The 20,005-nt window shown below is 44.3% G+C and overlaps 1 protein-coding gene across 1 annotated transcript in view; it reads right to left on the bottom strand.

Moving 5' to 3' along the window:
* Positions 1–20,005, bottom strand: part of tinagl1 (tubulointerstitial nephritis antigen-like 1) — a 111,542-nt gene that overhangs the window by 35,209 nt on the left and 56,328 nt on the right. The window contains exons 4-5 of the mRNA XM_060847515.1: positions 9,330–9,419; positions 7,975–8,089 (exon numbers count right to left, since the gene is read on the bottom strand). Of these exons, the coding sequence (XP_060703498.1) occupies positions 7,975–8,089; positions 9,330–9,419 (205 nt within the window). The remainder of the gene's footprint in view (positions 1–7,974; positions 8,090–9,329; positions 9,420–20,005) is intronic.

Raw genomic sequence — 20,005 nt, forward strand, 5'->3', positions numbered from 1 at the left:
AGCCTTCTTTCGCAGCATGGTTTATAAATATTAGATTAGATTACTTACAGTGTGGAAACAGGCCCTTCGGCCCAACAAGTCCACACCGACCCGCCGAAGCGCAACCCACCCATACCCCTACATATACCCCTTACCTAACACTACGGGCAATTTAGCATAGCCAATTCACCTGACCCGCACATCTTTGGACTGTGGGAGGAAACCGGAGCACCCAGAGGAAACCCACGCAGACACGGGGAGAACGTGCAAACTCCACACAGTCAGTCGCCTGAGGCGGGAATTGAACCCAGGTCCCTGGCGCTGTGAGGCAGCAATGCTAACCACTTTGCCACCATGCCGCCCTAATATAAAGCCACTGTCTAAATTAGATTGCCCTTATTTCAAAACTGACAGAGTGAACAGCCTGAGTAGAACAAGACATTTTCTAACTCACCCAGATCATACTTGCTTTCTGTTTTGTAAATAAAAAAAGGCAGTTCCCTGGTTCTTGATCTCACTGCTCCCGCTGTTGCTGCAGAACTTCTTCCTAAATTAATACCTGCTCTATCTCTGAGGAATCTTATACAACTTAACGCAGAAATGTGAGGAATTTATTGAGCACCCATAATGCCTCTGAGAGAACAGGGTGCCTCCTAGTAAAAGGTTAACACTCAGGTGCATTGTTGGTCATTTTTGCAGCAAGTTTTTAAAATGAAGTGGACGTATTTCATAAGCTTCTAGTCAAATTTCCAATGAGGGTTCAATCTAGTTGTTCTTGGTTGGGGGTGATCCCTAACATCATCCGGGTAAGTTCATCCTTCAATAACTTATCTCTTGAATAGGCAGAGCACATACTGAACAGGAGTGGACACTGTACAGCTGACTAAGGGAGGCAATATATTTGTGTGGTTGCTTTACCCAAAACACTACTTAAATTGTGTCTCCCATCCATCCTCTTCTTCTAAACAAAAACAAAAGGTTCTGTGCATCGATTGGGTAAGGTTATTAGTTTTCCAGTAGTCACTTTGGGAATTCAGAACAGTGGGAATGGATTTTAGGGCTGTTGAATGTTCCTCCTGCAGAATGTGGGAGGTGAGGGTCACCACTAGTGACCCCACTGACTTCATCTGCGGGAAGTGCACCTAACTTCCTTGGAAACAGCATTATGGAACTGGAGCTGGAGTTGGATGAACTTCAGATCATTTGGGAGGCAGAGGAGGTTACAGGGAGGTAGTCACACCTCAGGTACAGGAAAAAGGTAGATGAGTTACAGTCAGGGGACGGAAAGGGAGCCAGCAAACAGTGCAGGAATCCCCTGTGGCTGTTCCCCTCAATAACATACCATTTTGGATATTGCTGGAGGGGATGATCTACCAAGGGAAAGCCATAGTGGCTCAGAAGGGAAGGGGGAAGAACAGAAGAGTGCTAGTGGCAGAAGACCCAATAGTTGGACGAATGGACAGGAGATTCTGTGACCATGAGCTGGACTCCTGGAAGGTATGTTGCCTCCCAGTTGCCAGGGTCCAGGATGTCTCTGACCAAGTCTACAAGATTCTGAATGGGGTGGGTGAGCATTCAGAAGTCCACCTCGGTACCAATGACATAGTCAGGAAAAGGGATGAGGATGTAAAAAGTGATTTCGGGGAGTTAGGTTGGAAGCTTAAAAGCAGGACGAGCAGAGTAGCAATCTCAGGATTACTACTGGCGCTAAGTGCTAGTGAGACGAGGAACAGGGTGCGAGTGCAGCTAAACATGTGGCTACAGGGCTGGTGCAGGAGGGAGGGCTTCAGATATGTAGACCATTGGGATACCTTCTGGGCAAGGTGAGACCTGTACATGGAAGACAAGTTGTACTTAAACTGGAGGGGCACCAATGTCCTGGGCGGGAGATTTGCTAGTGCTCTTTGGCACGGTTTAAACCAGTTTGGCCGGGGGATGGGAACCAGAGCTACAGATCAGAGGAGAGGGTAGTTGTTGAATGGGCAGAAATAGAATGCAGAGAGTCTGTCAGGAAGGATACACAGTTGATAAGGCAAAGGGATGGGTTAAAGTGTGTCTGTTTCAATGCAAGGAGTGCGAGGAATGTAGAGTTTGGATCAGTACTTGGAACTACAATGTTGCGGCCATAACAGAGAGATGAATTTTACATCGGACAATGGCTGCTAGATGTTTCAGGGTTTAGATAATTTAAAAAGAACAGGGAGGGCAGCAAAAGAGGAGGGGGAGGAACATTGTTAAGTAGAGAGTGCATCACAGCTGCAGAAAAGGAGGTTGTTGAGGAGGGTTTGTTTACTGAGTCAGTTTGGGTGCAAGTCAGTAACAAGAAAGGAGCAGTCACTTTATTGGACGTCTTCTATAGACCTTCCAATAGGAGCAGAAAAATGGAAGGATGGATTGGACAGCAGACCTTGGAAAGGTGCAGATGTAACCTTGTTGTTATGGATGACTTCAACTTCCCCAACATTGATCTCCTTAGTGCAGATGGTCTGGATGGAGCCATTTTTATCAGGTGTGTCCAGGAAGGATCCCTGACTCAATGTGTATATAGATTGACTGGGGGGAGGCCATATTGGATTTGGTGCTCGGCAACAAGCCAAGCTAGGTGTCGGATCTCTCTGTGGGAGAGCATTTCGGTGACAATGAACACAACTGCCTCACCTTTACCATAGCCATGGAGAAGGATAAGAACAGACAGTATGGGAAAGTATTTAATTGGGGGAGGGGAAATTATACTGCTATGAGACAGGAGCTGTGGAGGATAAATTGTTCTACAGGAAATGCACTAAGGAATGTGGAGGCTATTTAAGGAGCACTTGTGAGTTTTGGATAATTTTATCTCACTGAGACAGACAAGGAATGGAAAGGTGAAGGAGCCTTGGATAACAAGAGAAGAGGGGCTTCTCATCAAGAGGAAGAAGGAAACTTACTTAAGGCTGCGGAAGCAAGGATCTGGCACAGCTTTAGAGGATTACAAGGTAGCTAGGAAAGAACTCAGAAATGGACTGGGGTGAGCTAGGAGCAGGCATGCAAAAGTCTTGGCAGGAAGGATTAGGTAAAATGAAGGCATTCTACACTTACGTAGGGAATAAGAGAATGATTAGAGAGAGGGTAAGGCCAATCAGGGAACTTGTGCCTGGAGTCTGAAGAGGCCCTAAATGAGTTTTTTGCTTTAGTATTCACTAGAGAGAGGGATCTGCTGAAAGTGAGAACACCCCAGACCAGGTTAATTGGCTTGAACAGATTGATATGCAGAAAGTGGATGTGCCGGAATTCTGGGAGTATCAAGATAGATAAATCCCCAGGGCCAGACCAATATATCCAAGGTTACTACGGGAAGTGAGGAATGAGATTGCTGCATCTCTGGCGATGATCTTTGCATCCTCACTCTCCATTGGAGTAGTACTGGCTGATTGGAGGGAGGTGAATGTTGTTCCTCTGTTCAAGAAAGGGAATAGGGAAATCCCTGGGAGTTACAGATCAGTCAGTCTTACATCTATGGTAAGCAAAGTACTGGAAAGAATTCTGAGAGATAGGATTAATGACTACTTGGAAAAACATAGTTTGATTAAAGATAGTCAGCATGGCTTTGTGAGGGGCAGGTCATGCCTCACTAGCCTTATTGAGTTCTTTGAGGATGTGACAACACAAGTTGATGAAGGTTGAGCAGTGGACGTGGTGTGTATGGACCTCAGTAAGGCAAATGATAAGGTTCCCCATAGTAGGCTCAGAGAGTTAGGAGGTATGGGATACAGGGAAATTTGGCTGTCTGGATACAGAATTGGCTGGGCGAAAGAAGACAGAGGGTGGTAATGGATGGAAAACATTCCGCCTGGAGGTCAGTGACCAGTGGTGGTCTGCAGGGATCTGCTCTTGGGCCTCTGCTCTTCGTAGTTTTTACAAATAACTTGGATGAGCAAGTAAAGGGTAGGTTAGTAAGTTTGCCGATGACACAAAGGTCAGTGGTGTTGTTGGTAGTGTCAGCTGCTGTTGTCAGCTACAACAAGACATTGACAGGGTGCAGAGCTGGTCTGAGAAGTGGCAGATGGAGTTCAACCTGGATAAATGCGAAGTGATTCATTTTGAAAGGTTGAATTTGAATGCTGATTACAGGGTTAAAGGCAGGATTCTTGTCAGTGTGGAGGAACAGTGAGATCTTGGGTTCCATGTACATAGATCCCTCAAAGTTGCCTCCTAAGTTGATAGGGTTGTTAAGAAGGTGTATGGTGTTTTGGCTTTCATTCAGAGGGGGATTGAGTTTAAGAGCTACAAGATTTTGCTGCAACTCTACAAAACCCTGGTTAGACCACACTTGGAATATTGTGTCCAGTTCTGGTCACCTCATCATAGGAAGAATATAGATGCTTTAGACAAGGCACAGAGGAGATTTATCAGGATGCTGCCTAAATTGGAGGGCTTGTCTTATCAAGAGAGGTTGAGTGAGCCAGGGCGTTTCACACTGGAGAAAAGAAGGAAGAGAGGTGACTTGATGGAGGTATACAAGGTAATGAGAGATATAGATAGAGTAGTTAGCCAGAGACTGTCCCCCAGGGCAGGAATGGCTGTCATGAGGAGTCATAATTTTAAGGTGATTGGAGGAAGTTATAGGGGAGATGTCAGAGGTAGGTTCTTTACGTAGAGATAGTAGGATGCGTGGTATGCACTGACAGCAGTGGTAGTAGAGTCAGAGACAGTAGGGACATTTAAGCGTCTGCCGGACAAGAAATGGATGACAGTAAATTGAGGGGTGTGTAAGTTCGGTTGATCTTAGATTGAGATAAATGTTCGGCATAGCATCGTGGGCTGAGGGGCCTGTACTGTGCTGTACCATTCTATGTTCTAAGGGTCTTTGTGATGCTGGAGGCTGGCGAACTTGTCAAAGACCGAACTTGCGGTGTCATTCTAATAAGGCATTCAATTGTAAGAAAGAAGAACAAAGTCTTAATACATGTACAAAATCCAAGAATATACAAAGTACAAGTACAAAGTCTTGTTTTTGCTGGAAATCTGAAGTAGAAACAGCCCAAAATACTCAGCAACCCAGGCAGCATCTGTGGAGAGTGTGAGCAAAAGTGACACAGAGAGAGTGAGAGAGAGAGAGACAGAGACAGAGACAGAAAGACACAGAGACAGAGAGAGCGAGAAAGACAGAGAAAGCGACAGAGAGACACACAGACAGACAGAGAGACACGGAGACACACACACGCATGCACAAACACGCAGAGAGAGAGAAAGAGAGACAAACAGAGAGAGACACACACACAGATATAGACACACAGAGGGAGAGAGAGAAAAAGACACAGAGTGATGTACACACAAAGAGAAAGAGAGACAGACAATACAGAGAGAGAGAAAGAAAGAGACACAAAGAGAGAGAGATAGAGAGAGAGAGACAGACTGTCACAGAGACAGAGGTAAATTAAAAGGGATCATATATCCCAGCCTGATGTGGTTTTCTCCTGCTGGAGTCAGATGATTGTGAGGATGGCATTTTGTGCACCATCTCAACAAATCCATGATGTTTGGGTGTAACAACCAGCAAGGTCTGTTTAGGAAGACAATGGGAGTTCAGATTATTGCTATCTAAGAACAGACAACACAGGTGATTGCTGGGATTTTTCCACAAATGGATGTACTAAAATGGGATATTTGGCTACTAGCCCGGAGAGAGGGCTAGAAATTGGCAATGACTGCCCTGGGAAGTCATGGAGGGGAAGTTACATTCTGTACAAAATTAAAAATGGGATAAAACTGGGCACAGTGGCTCTGTAGTTAGCACTGCTGCCTCACAGGGCCAGGGACCAGAGTTTAATTCCACCCTCAGGTGACTGTCTGTGTGGAGTTTGCACATTCTCCCTGGGTCTGCGTGGGTTTCCTTTGGGTGCTCTGGTTTCCTCCCACAGTCCAATGATGTGCGGGTCAGGTGGACTGGCCATGGGAAATTGCCCATAATGTCCAGGTGGATTGGCTGTAGGGAGTGTAGGGTTATGCAGATAGGGTGTGTCTGGGTGGAATGCTCTTTGCAGGGTTGGCCCTGATCCCTGTGTGTGTGTGTGTGTGTGTGTGTGTGTGTGTGTGTGTGTGTGTGTGTGTGTGTGTGTGTGTTTTCTCTCTCTTTCTGAAGAGTTTGGTGACTTAAGTCATAGAGATGTACAGCACAGAAACAAACTCTTCAGTCCAACTTGTCCATGCCAACCCAATCAAGCCCCACCTGACAGCACCCAGTCCATATCCCTCCAACCCCTTCCTATTCATATACCCATCCAAATACCTTTTAAATGTTGCAATTGTACCAGCCTCCACCACTACGTCTGGCAGCTCATTCCATACACGTACCACCCTCTGTGTGAAAAATTTGCCCCTTAGGTCTCTTTTATATCCTTCCCTCTCACCCTAAACCTATGCCCTCTAGTTCTGGACTCCCCCACCCTAGGGAAAAGACTTTGTCTATTTATCCTATCCATGCCCCTCATAATTTTATAAACCTCTATAAGGTTATAAATCTCAGCCTCCGATGCTCCAGGGAAAACAGCCCCAGCCTATTCAACTTCTCCCTATAGCTCAAACCCTCCAGCCCTGGCAACATCTTTGTAAATCGTTTCTGAATCCTTTCAAGTTTCACAACATCTTTCCAATAGGAAGGAAACCAGAATTGCACGCAATTATCGAAGTGGCCTAACCAATGTCCTGTACAGCCGCAACAAGACCTCCCAACTCTTATCCTCAATACTCTGACTAATAAAGGAATTGATGGGCTGAATGGCCTGCTTCCACACTGTAGTGATTCTATGATTTAGAACTAGCCAGAAATATGCCCATATGTGTTTGTCAGAGGACTCCCCAGGACACAAAATGGGATGATTTTACAAATGCATAGACAAAACCCTGTATGACCACATACACCATGACACGGTAGCAGTGGTATTAGGTTTATCCAGAACCCAGCTGCCAGAGTGGTGTCCTTCCCAACTTCAGAAATTACTTGTATTTCAGCCATCAGTCATAAAGGTAGAAAGCAGGGATTGACGTAGGGGAGGCCAGGGGTATAGTAAAAGACACATGTTGAATGATTTACGAACCTCAATTTACGAAGCAGGACCATTCACAGTCAATACCCTTGATTTGGAGAATAAATTCAGATTTGTAACCCAATAGACCTTGGGTAAAGTTAATTTGGACAGTTGGCAAAATGCCAAGGTGGGAATAAAAAGAAAGGTAGGCAGACCAACACCTGGCAATGCCAAGACTATAAACATGATCATCTGGGAAAAGATAGATGATGATGGTAGGCAATGGAATAGGACCTGTGGGTGATCTATTACCAGTGGGTGACTGAACAGTCAAGGGAGAACCTTGAGCAGGCTAAGTAGGGTCTGATCCTGCCTTGGATCAGTGACAAGCAGATAGAGCACTTGTGCTGCAAGAAGAGACATCTCAATATTCCAAGTTGTCAATGACAGCGATGGACTGGTTTAACAAAGATTGTGGGAACCCCAGGAAATGGCACGGGGATTATACTGGAAATCAGATCAAAAATCACTGAAGCATTAACCTACTTTGTAGAGTTACAAAGTGTTATTGTAGAGCAGCAGGCTGCCATTCAGCCCATCAAATCTACATACAGCAAACCAATTTCCATGCTTCATCCCAAAGTCACGCTGGTTTCTTTCCTTCAGTTTCCCAATCAATTTCATTTTGAAGTCACTGATTATCTCCACGTTCACTACACTCAAAGGCAGCCACGTTCTACAGTAATACCATTTGTTACGTTAAAAATAGGTTCTGTCTGATACTCCTAGTATTTTTCTGAGTCATATAGTCCTTGCACCATCAGTTAATGGAGGCAGTTATCCTGGTTTCCTTTATCCAAACCAATAAAATCTCATCCACCTCGATCACATTTCCCTTCAATCTCCTTTGCTACAATGGAGTTCAACCCCTACATGTGCTGCCATGTTTATGTGCCATTGCTCCATCTACCACAAGGCATGACCTTACATTAAGTTCATTCATGTTCATCACTGTGCTTGAAGGTCGCCTGGTACCCAATCGGTATCGGATTCCTTCATCCAGAGTCAATCCCCAGAACTGGCTGTAGTTTGAAGCCCTCCATCTGGTCACAGAAAGATAAAAAGGTAAGACCGTCACATGAGAAAGCCAGGTTTAACCATGCTCAGTGCCTGAAAAAACTGTGGATGAGAATTAAACCAAGTTTGTCACCCACACCCTGCAACAACCTATGTCATGAATATTTAACAATGCTGACTGCCCCATGTGAGCACAGGGAACACTGTGATGGGAAACAAATACTCCCCTAGAGTGGGCAGTATCAGACCAGCTGTTTATTGCCCATGATATACTTGCTTCCTATCTAACTGGTTCAACATTATCCATTTTAAGCTGCCATCAAACATTAAAATTACCCCTGAAAGAACAAACACATTAAATCAATGAGTCATCATTAGATGACACCAGGTTTGGGTTTTAAAATGATCAGAGACTTGTAATATTATTAAGATGATCATTTAGTAATATTGCATATGTGAATAACACCGGGGCTGGCACGCTCAAACACAGAATACGGACTACTCCTAGTGTCAGGATGAGTAGCCTGAACAACTCACTCTCAGAGCAACAAAACAGATTCACCCACAACTCACTAGTGAAGACTCTAATTCTGAGCAACCTACATGTGGCTCTGTCAATGAGGAGTTGTCTCTGGGAGCAAAGGTATCAGGGTGAATCTGGTCAGTGCTTGGCTGGGACAAGTTTTAATCAGCACTGGATTAGAGGAATTGCTTCGCTTTAAATGTGGAGCAGAAAGAAAACTTGCTTTGTTGGAGGAGGTCTGCAGCTGTCCCATTACAGACCAATCGGTTAGGCCACACACAGCGAGACCTGTTTTCCCTGAATGGAGTGAGTCTGGTGCCAGCTAAATTTTGGACAGCCCAATTTGCACAGCAGCCTCCCAAGATTCTGTGTGCAGATTAATTTCCCTGTAACAATACGGCAGGTGGTGTGTTATACATACACCTTCCCTCCTTGCCATATTGGAAGCTAATGTACTTATGAGTGGCACTGTAAAGCAGAACTCACATGGACTTCAGTAACACTGCTCCAGCGCATGCACGTACGTACGTATGCACGTACGTACGTACACACACACACACACACACACACACACACACACACACACACACACACACACACACACACACACACACACACACACACGTAACATAGATCCAGCAGACACAAGCATATTTCAAAGAGTTATACTACACTGATATGTGGATGAGATTGTGTCCTTGCAGTCATGCCTATGTGAGACTTTGCTGAAGGATGACACTTACCCATAATTTCCTTGATTAATGATGTCAATCATTTCCTGGTTGATGAGACACACATGCTGCTCACAATCCCATTGGCCACTGCTGCAAGTGCTGAAAAATCACGCGCCATTAAAGCTATTATACAATCCAAAACAGATCAGAACACTGTCTGTGTTACTGTCTACATGAATAATTGTAATGAAAATTATCACACACCAGTTGCCCTAAATTTAAAGAATAAATTAAGTCTATAGAAGAGAAGCTCAAACTCTCCAGATATCAAACATGAGCCTAATTGAAGTGCAGTCAATCAGTTTTCTCTCAAACCTGTTTACATTGTGAACTGGATTTGCACCAAGTATCTGCAATCCAACAGGGCAGCCATAGATCCAGCTGTAAATCATTTCCCTCGGCTTGCAGCTTCTAGTGAATCCCTAGTACGCTGTGTTGAACAAGGAGGACTACAGGGTCACTCAGCCCCAGGAAAAGCGTCTCTATTGAAGTTTTCCTGTCCACTGATGAAACCTGTTGAGTATCACTTCTCTTAGAAATGTTTGCAGTCAGGTATTAGCCATGGTAGAGATTATATTGGTCATATTTCATACTTGTAATGACTGGTGGAATAGTGGGGTTTGATTTCCAGAACATTCTTCACATTGGAGTCATGACAATGCTGAATTATCAGATGGGATGTTAATCTAAGGTTTTCTCTGTCACCTCAGCTGTGTGCAAAAACTTCCAAAGAAGAGCAAAGGAAATATCTCTGCAGTCCTTTTCAATATTCATCACAAAAGCCTATTATCTCATCATTATTCGACTGCTGTTTGATAGAGAAATTGCTATATGTAAATTGGATGCAGTGTTTCCTACGTCACAGACCACACTCCAACTGTAGTTCAGCTGTGAGCTGCTTTGGGACATGTTGAACTTGTGATAGGCACAATGGAAACGTAAAATTTTAATTCTGTCTCTGCTCTCCCTGTCTTATAACAGCAAACTCAGCAGAGAGCAGGACTAACCAAGTGCATCACATGTACTTCTAGTCAGCCACACACACACACTGCAGCTTTAATCATATTTAAGCCATTTCAGACCAACAGGACAAAAAGCCCTTTCTAAAAATGTTAAACTCCTCCAAATAATTACACTCCTCTTTGACATTTGCTGCTCTTTGATTCTTTTGATGAAGTCACTAAGTGAATGATTACAGGGTCAGTGCGGTAAAAAGCTGAACAAATTGACTTGTTTATGGAGAGCCTGATCCTCAGGGGTTGTTTCTGAGCAGCTACTAATCAACTGTATGAATGAGACAAAGCAACTTGACATTCACAGCCATCGGTTCCATAGGAATGTCAGACACTCTAGGCTGGATTTTACCTGGAGAAATAGACCTTGCTCCCCCAGTACCAAAGAAAAGACAATCACAAGCCCACTGACTGAGAATGCACTGCCTTGCTCTGAGAATGCACAGGCAACAGCCTGGATTATTTCAGAGAGTTCCCTTGGGCCCATCTGGGAAGAAGTCCCGGTCTACAAAACTGTCAGCTTGAACAATTGGCTTGCAGTTCTGTAGTCCCAGCAGTGCCACACTCAAGAAGTGGCCATTGCTGGGACTGCAGGCAAGCTATCCAGGGTTGCAGGAATATGAACTTGAAGGTAGGCAGCAGTGGTGGGGCAGTGCATGGGGAGAGATCAACAGATGATATGGAATTAGTGCCCATTATGGACACAATAGCCTGGTCGGCAGGCTTGATTACAAAATTACACTTGGATCTGAGGGCATGGAGTGCCGTCAGTTCGGAGGGAAATGGGTTTGAATGGGTGATTGGGGTAGGGTGGATGGAGGGTGCAGAGAAATTAAGGGATCACACACCAAACCTTGTCATCACATGGGCTGCTACAACAAACATCCCATTGTCAACTACTAATGATTGTAATTAGCAGCTATTGATTCTTCCAAGTTGACCTTTACCCATTCCCTCATTGGTCTAAGTGTTTTTTCTCTCTCGCACAGCTTCTTCTCCACCTATCATTTACTTCTACCTCCCCTCCTCCAATCCCAATTTCAGCATGTACTGTACACCAACCTTTTCCTAGCTACAATCAGTTCTGAAGAAGGGTCACTGGTCTTGAAACATTGACTCTGTTTTCGCTCCACAGAAGCTGCCGAGAGCATCTACTGAGTTTTCCCAGCAATTTCTATTTTTGTTTCTGATTTCCCATATCTGCAGTTCTTTTGGTTTTTTGTTTAGGGATAATTTTGTTAAGTATTAACAATGATGGTTTTAGTATGCAAATTAGGGTTAAAACAAAATTCCAAAAATCACATGCAGAGAGTGTTTTTCACCAATATGTAGAAAGCCCATCCACAGACAGGCAGTGCTGGCCCGAATATTCTAAATGCACCTGAGCAGGTGGAAGGTGTATCGTTGGGGGGTATTTTGGAGATAATGACAATAACTCAGTTAGATTCAGGGTAGTTATAGAACAGGAGAAGGATGGGCTAGGAATAAATGTTCTAAACAGGGGAAAGGCTAATTTTATTAAGATATGATTTGGCCAAAGCAGACTGGGAGCAGTATCAGAGTAGGGGGGAGCATTTAACGATAAAGAATGAGTACACAGAGTAAATAGTTCCCGTAAAGACTAGAGGGAATGATCAAGACCAGAGAGCCCTGGATGCCAAAAGGATACAAAAGCTGATGTCAGATACTGAGAGCTCAATACTGCTGATACTCCGGGAGGAGTAGAAACAGTGCAGGGAGGAAAAGGAAATTAAGAAAGCTCAGAGTGGACAAGAAATCATTGATGGATTGGATACATCGGTTCTATATCCACTGGAGTTAAGAAGAAGGAGAGATGATATAATTGAAACATCTAAGATCCTGATGTCTCTGGATTGGATGGACACCAGGAAGATATTTCCTCTCTTGGGGACTAAAAACAAGGACACACCATTTTAGGTAAAACCTTTTCTTCCCAGAGAGTCGATTGTCTGTGGAATCCTCTTCCCTGGAGGACAGTATAGATAGAGTCACTAAATTTATTTCAGGCTGAGTGAGTTAGATTTTTGATTTACAAGGGGCAGACAGGAAGATCAGCCACAATTTTAACGAGTGATGGATCAAGCTCAAAGGGCTGAATGGCACTAAAGCTGCTCCTAAATGAAAATCTCAGCTCCATATTTAAGTGCCAAGGCAAACATCTTTAAGGGCAAATGATCCTCCCCCCATCCCTTGCCTAAATAATGAGAAACTCCACCAGATTAAGTGCCAATCAGTTGTCCTGCCCTATCCTCCCAATTCTCAGTGACAGTTAGATGTCCAACGGCAGTCATTATTTACAGCAGAGGACTGTTGAGGCTGGATCAGTAGAATCATAGAATCTTATAGAGTGGAAGCAGGCCATTCAGCCCATTGAGTCCACACTATCCTCCGAAGATCATCCTACACCCCTAACCCTGTAACCCTGCAATCCCCATGGCCAATCCACCTAGCCACCAAAGTAAATATAATTATGGCCTAGGGTGATAGTTTTAATCAGTAAGGGAATCAAGGGCTAGGGGAAAAGGGCAGAAAGGTGGAATTAAGGATTATCAGAGACATGATCTCAGTGAGGGATGGGCTGAATGGTCCATTTCTGTTCCTGTGTCTTAGGTCCACGTCAGGCTGCTGCACTAACATCCAGTTGAAGGATTCTTATTTACCAGGATAGCCTCGGGCAGAGGCATTTTAAAACTTGAAATTGTGTAAATTGCAATGAAATTTGATTGCATTCTTTGAAATGTTACAGTTTAGTTTGCAGCAGTTGTAAGGTTCTGGGTTATGGTCTCAGTTCAGGACTTGAGTATGACAATCCCTTTTGATGCTCCCAGTATTGCACTACCAAAGATACAGGGGGCTATAAAAAGGTCTCCTGATAGCATTTTGAAGAACAGGTATTATGATACTGGTGCCCTGGCAACATCTATCCCTCAGTCTCGGAAGAAGCATTTTTTCTGGTTGTTATGACATTGTATTTTGTGGGAGCTTCCTGTGCCTAAACTGGCCACATTTCTTTCATTACAAGAGTGACTAGACTGCAAAAACTATTTCTTTGGCCCTAAAACAGTTTTGCTTGGTGATCCTAACAGGCACAATATACTTCTTCCTCCTTTATAAATAAAAAAAAAGCAAGTTTCAGCTACAGTAAAGAGGTATTTGACAGGGCTGGCAACAGGAAAGATACAGGCTGAACCATAGGAGATAGCTAACAGATCTGCTGGGAACGCTCTTACACAGAGCAAAGGGGGGGAGAAAAGACCCTCCAGAGACTAATAAAACTGGGAAAGAAATTCTGATGTCCATTTTTAATCCGTGTCCCTCATTTCTAATCTCTCCCATAAGGAAAAGCATAATTTCAACATCCCAAGCACACAAGTCCCCTCTGGGTGTCATGTCTCAAGGAGCAACTCTCATTCTTCTAAACTCCAATGGATTTAGGCTCGACACATTCAACCTTTCCTCACAAACTAACTCCACAGGAATTAGCCAGGGGAACCTTCTCTCTACTGCTTCTAAACACAATTATAGCCTTACTTAAATAAAGCACGGTGGCACAGTGGTTAGCACTGCTGCCTCACAGCGCCAGAAACCCCGGTTCATTTCCCGCCTCAGGCGACTGACTGTGTGGAGTTTGCACGTTCTCCCCGTGTCTGTGTGGGTTTCCTCCAGGTGCTCCGATTTCCTCCCACAGTCCAAAGATGTGCAGGTCAGGTGAATTGGCCATGCTAAATTGCCCGTAGTGTTAGGTAAGGGGTAAACGTATGGGTGGGTTGTGCTTCGGCGGGTCGGTGTGGACTTGTTGGGCCGAAGGGCCTGTTTCCACACTGTAAGTAATCTAATCTAAGAGATTCAGACTGTACACAGTACTCTAGATATTGTCTCACCAATGTCCTGCACAACTGTTCCAAAACATTCACACTTTTATATTCCATTTAATTGGTAAGTTCACATTGTACTACTTCTGCCAAATCTGCCCATTCACAAGTTCGTTCTATCCTTTTGTAGACTCTTTGTGTCTCTTCACAATTTACCTTCCTACCTATCTTGGTGTCATCAGCAAATTAGCATCCATACATCTGGTCTCTTCACCAAAATCATTAACATTGACTGTAAATTGTGGAGGTTCCAGCACAGACGCAGTGGTACTCAACTGGTTACCAATGGTTAAATGATCCACTTCAAACACTGATTTTCACTATCTAACCAATCCTCAATCTATGCTTTTAATGTTAGATTAGATTACTTACAGTCTGGTAACAGGCCCTTCGGCCCAACAAGTCGACACCGACCCGCCAAGGTGCAACCCACCCAGACACATTGCCTACATTTACCCCTTAACCTAACACTATGGGAGATTTAGCATGGCCAATGCACCTACCCTGCACATTTTTGGATTGTGGGAGGAAACCGGAGCAAACCCGGGCAGAATGTGCAAACTCCACACAGAGAGTCGTCTGAGGTGGGAATTGAACCCGGGTCTCTGGCGCTGTGAGGTAGCAGTGCTAACCACTGTGCCACTGTGCAGCTTTACTTCATATACCACGGGGTCCTATTTTATTTAATAATATGTGGCATCGTTGGTCAGGCCTCTTCTGGAGTACTGTGTCCAGTTCTGGTCAACCTGTTATAGAAAGGATATTGTCACACTAGAGAGGGTTCAGAAGAGATTTACAAGAATATTGTTGGGAATGGAAGGTTTGAGTTATAGGTCAGGCTGGATAGCCTGGGACTTTATTTACTTGACTGTAAGAGATTGTCAGGTGACTTCTTACAGGTTTTTAAAATCATGAGGGTTATAGATTGGATGCATGCTGGCATCTTTTCCCTATGGGGGCATATTTTTAAAGTGAATGGAGAAATATTTTAAAAAGGACATGAAGGTCAGTTTTTTTTTAACTCAGAGTGATTCATGTGTGAATTGAACTTCCAGAGGAAGTGGTGATACAGGTACAGTCACGATGTTTAAAAGACATTTGGATAAGTACATGAATAATAAAGGTTCAGAGGGTTATGAACCAAGTGCAGGCAGGTGGGACAAGTTTAGTTTGGGATCATAGTTGGCATGGACTAAGTGAACCGAAGAGTCTGTTTCTGTGCTGTATGACTCTAGGAAATTGACTGTGATGAGATTTGTCAAAGGATACAGCAGGATATAGGTCAGTTGGAGGCATAGGCAGAAAAATGATAGGTAGAGTTAAATCTGGACAAATGTGAGGTGATGCATTTTGGAAGGTCAAGTACAGGTAGAAATTATACAGTGAATGGCAGAACCCTTAGGAGCATTGATATGCAGAGGGATCAGGGTGTGCAGGTCAACAGACAAGTGAAAGTGGCAGCACAGGTATGCAAGGGAGTAAAAAAGGCTTATGGAATGCTTGCCTTCATTGGGAGGGACATGAGCATAAGGATTGGCAAGTTATGCTGCAGTTTTATAGAACTTCAGTTAGGCCATTGGAATATTGCTTTACAGTTCTGGTCACCACATGACCAGAAGGATGTAGATGCTTCTGCAAGGGTACAGAAAAGGTTTACCAGGACGTTGCCTGGTATGGGGGGCTTTAGTTATGAAGGTTGGATAGACTGGATTTATTTTCACTGGATCGCAAGAGGTTGAGGGGTGACCTGATAGAAGTTTATAAGATTGTGAATGGACAGTGAATGTATCAGGCTTTTTCCCAGGGTGAAGGGGTCAATTACTAGGGAACACAGGTTCCAGGTGTGAGAGGGGAAGCTTCAAAGAGACGTGTGAAGCATGTTTTTCACACAAAGGGTAGTGAGTGCATGGAATATGTTGCCAGAGAAGGTGGTAGAGGCAAACATAATCGCAGCATTCAAGAAGAACCTGGAAAAATACATACAAATGAAGGGATTAGAGGGATGTGGAGCCTTTAAATGAAGACAGTTTTTGTATGGAAGGGAAAAATGTGTTGGTGCAAGCTTGGATGGCTGAAGGGCCTGTTCTTGTGCTGTATTGTCCTACGTTCTTTAACACCCAATTATGCCACTTCTACAGGTTGCCCTATATCCACGTTGCATGTTACTTCCTCAAAGAACTCTTAAATTGACCAAATAAGATTTCCCTTTCAAAGAACAAAGTTGACATATTAAGAATTTCTAAGTTGTCTTCTATATCCTGTTAATAAGACATTCCTAGCATTTTCCCTATAGCAGGCATTAGGCTAACGGGCCTCCCTTTCTTTAATAGTGGAATTACATTCATTATTTGCTAATCTAATTGAGTCTTTAAAGATGGAGAGAACTTTGAAAATTAAGATCAAAGCATTTACTAACTTAGCAGCCATTTCTTTTAAGATGAAGACCATCAGATGTGGGGACTTGTCAGCCTTCTGTTCAACTTATTCTTCTCAATACCCTTTACCTGGTGACCCATTGTTTTCAATCTCTCCCTCCTTTTCACTTTACGATCAACTGCTATATTTGGGATGTTGTATCCTCTGACAACAGACAAAATATTTGTCCAATTCATCTGCCATATCCTTATTTTGAATTCCTCAGGTTTACTCCCTAGAGGACCAACTTATTTAGTTGTTTCCTTTTTAAACAGCCAGAGCCTTTCTGTAACAATACTTTGGGTAATCTTTCACCCCAAGGACAGCTGGAGCAGTTCAAGGCAGCCCGTGGGCGGCACGGTGGCTCACAGTGCCAGAGACCCAGGTTCGATTCCAGCCTCGGCCGACTGTCTGTGTGGAGTTTGCACGTTCTCCCAGTTTCTGCATGGGTTTCCTCTGGGTGCTCCAGGTTTCTTCCCACAGTCCAAAAGATGTGCAGGTCAGGTGAATTGGTGATTCTAAATTGCCCATAGTGTTAAGTGCATTAGTCAGAGGGAAATGGGTCTGGGTGGGTTACTTTTCGGAGGGTCAGTGTAGACTGGTTGGGCCGAAGGGCCTGTTTCCACACTGTAGCTAATCTAATCAATACCTTCACCAGGGCAGTTACAGATAGACAGTAAATCCAAGTGTGGCCCATGAATGCCCCATCCCACTAACAAATAGAAACAAAACTAGAAATTGTTTTTATTTCTAGCTAGCTTTCTGTCATTGTAATTTACTTATTAATCAGCGTTCACATTTTTATTTATATTCTGTCCAACCCTGTGACCTACCACGAATTTTTGTGGAATTGCATGATTTTAAAAAAAATTATATTTTTTGGGGTTTAACCACAAATGAGAGTCCTTCTCCTCCAGTCTCTCTTTCTCACTGGAATGTATTTTTCTGACTGGGTCAAATGCTGACACAAGTTATTGACTGATTCAGTGTCTGACGATTAATTGCAAGCATTCAAATGGGACTTGCACAAGCTCAGACAGGAGCACAAACTGATCCCTCTTGGGGTTTGGTCAGATCGAGAGGCTGCTTGGAAATATTTGGGCTACTCAGCTCCCACCCAGGTGGCAGGAATTCCAAGGGGGGTACATCACAGTTTGTTATGCTGCCAGCTATTCTCAAGACCACAAGAAACTACAGAGAGGTGTGAATGCAGCCCAGTCCATCATGCGAACCAGTCTTCCATCCATTGACACCATCTGTACTTTCCGCTGCTTCAGAAAAGCAACCAACGCAATCAAAAACCCTTCCCACCCCAGTTATATTCTCTTTCATGGGGCAGAAGATATACAAGTTTGATTACACATACAAACAGTTTCAAGGACAGCTCCTTCCCCACTTTTGAACAGATCTCTCGTTCTGTTAATTCTGATCTCTTGTGTTCTGCACTTCCTCTGTTGCTGTAACATTGTATTCTGCACTCTGTTCTGCTATCCTGACACACTTCATATGGTATTATCTGCCTGTATAGCATGCGAAACAACACTTTTCACTGTATTTTGATACAAATGACAACAATAAATTAAGCTCAAACTGTCCTGCTCAGCCAATTGCCCCTCTCCAGAAAATAGGTGTCAAAGTGTGGGAGGGTATTAGAGCTGGGGGAGGGGTGGGGGCGCTGTGGAAAGCAGGTCATCAGAAAAATGAAGGGAAAGCTGTCATTTACTGTATAGGGTTAGGTCTGACCATGTAATCTGCCAATGTAACAGTATACTCTCTCTCTTGCAGCCTTGTGGCAGAATTAAACCATGGCAAGAGATTTCTTTAACAAACTTAGGTTTTCTTTACCTCAACAAACGGTAAATATTCTCCCTCAGAAAAATGAGATAATTTAGAGGTAATATTAGAACTGTGTTGCTAAGAGGAACGCAGCAGGAGAAAGTTAAAAATCACACAACACCAGGTTATAGTTCAACAGGTTTAATTGGAAGCACTAGCTTTCGGAGCGACGCTCCTTCATCAGGTGGTTGTCAGGTGGATGAAGGAGCAACACTCTGAAAGATAATGCTTCCAAATAAACCTGTTGGACTATAACCTGATGTGTGATTTTTAACTTTGTACATCCCAGTCCTACACCAGCATCTCCAAATCATGCAGCAGGAGAGGGAGAGTTGAAATGGTGATATGATAGGGCTGGAGAAAATAACCACATTGTTCTCCAGCAGTAACAGCACCAATGTGGAGCTCTGCCTGTGGCTGCCCTAGGCTTTGCTGACAACATGATGATTACTTTTGCAGTGCTCCAACCTCTCACTCTTGGCTCCTGGCAGTCGTGAGTTGCAGACATTAAGAGTCCCATATGCCACTTGCAAACTTGCCACTGCCCTCAGAAAAAAGCTTGCTAAAAGCAGCAGGAGGCTCTCTGGACTGCCAGAGGGTGGGAGCGGAGGTTACAGTCCACTTACAAAAACCACATCCAGGAAAAGGCTGAGGCTATTTTTCTTGGAATGGAGTCTAAAGGGTGACCTTATAGAAGTGTGTAAAATCATGAGGAGCATGGATCGGGTGAATAGTCAAGGTCTTTTCCCCAGGGTAAGGGAGTCCAAAAGTAGGGGGCACAGGTTTAAGATGAGAGGGGAAAGATTTAAAAGGGAGCTAAAGGGCAACTTTTTCCATGCAGAGGGTAGTGCATGTATGGAATGAGCTGCCAAAGAAAGTGGAGAAGGCTGGTACAATTGCAATATTTAAAAGTCATATGAATGGGTATATGAATAAGAAGGGACATGGGCCAGATGCTGGCAAATGGGACTAGATTAATGTAGGATATCCGGTCAGTGTGGATGAATTGGACCGAAGGGCCTGTTTCAATGCTGTACATTCCTATGTCCCTATGACTCTCATGTCGGCACTTCCCACCACCCCTGCCCCACTCCCTCCCACCACCCCCGCCCCACTCCCTCCCACCACCCCCGCCCCACTCCCTCCCACCACCCCTGCCCCACTCCCTCCCACCACCCCCGCCCCACTCCCTCCCACCACCCCTGCCCCACTCCCTCCCACCACCCCCGCCCCACTCCCTCCCACCACCCCTGCCCCACTCCCTCCCACCACCCCCGCCCCACTCCCTCCCACCACCCCTGCCCCACTCCCTCCCACCACCCCTGCCCCACTCCCTCCCACCACCCCTGCCCCACTCCCTCCCACCACTCCCCAAGGTGCTTGTTTCTCAAAATCTCCCTTATTTGACAGTTTTTATTTAAGACAGTGTTACAGTGCCATTTTTGACTGATCCTTCCCTTTGTGTAGACAAAATACTCAGACAATCCTTTTAAGGAAAAGCTTGTTTGGAATTCCAGTATGTTTCGGC

Source organism: Hemiscyllium ocellatum, chromosome 30, assembly GCF_020745735.1.
Source record: "Hemiscyllium ocellatum isolate sHemOce1 chromosome 30, sHemOce1.pat.X.cur, whole genome shotgun sequence".
Classification (NCBI taxonomy): domain Eukaryota; kingdom Metazoa; phylum Chordata; class Chondrichthyes; order Orectolobiformes; family Hemiscylliidae; genus Hemiscyllium; species Hemiscyllium ocellatum.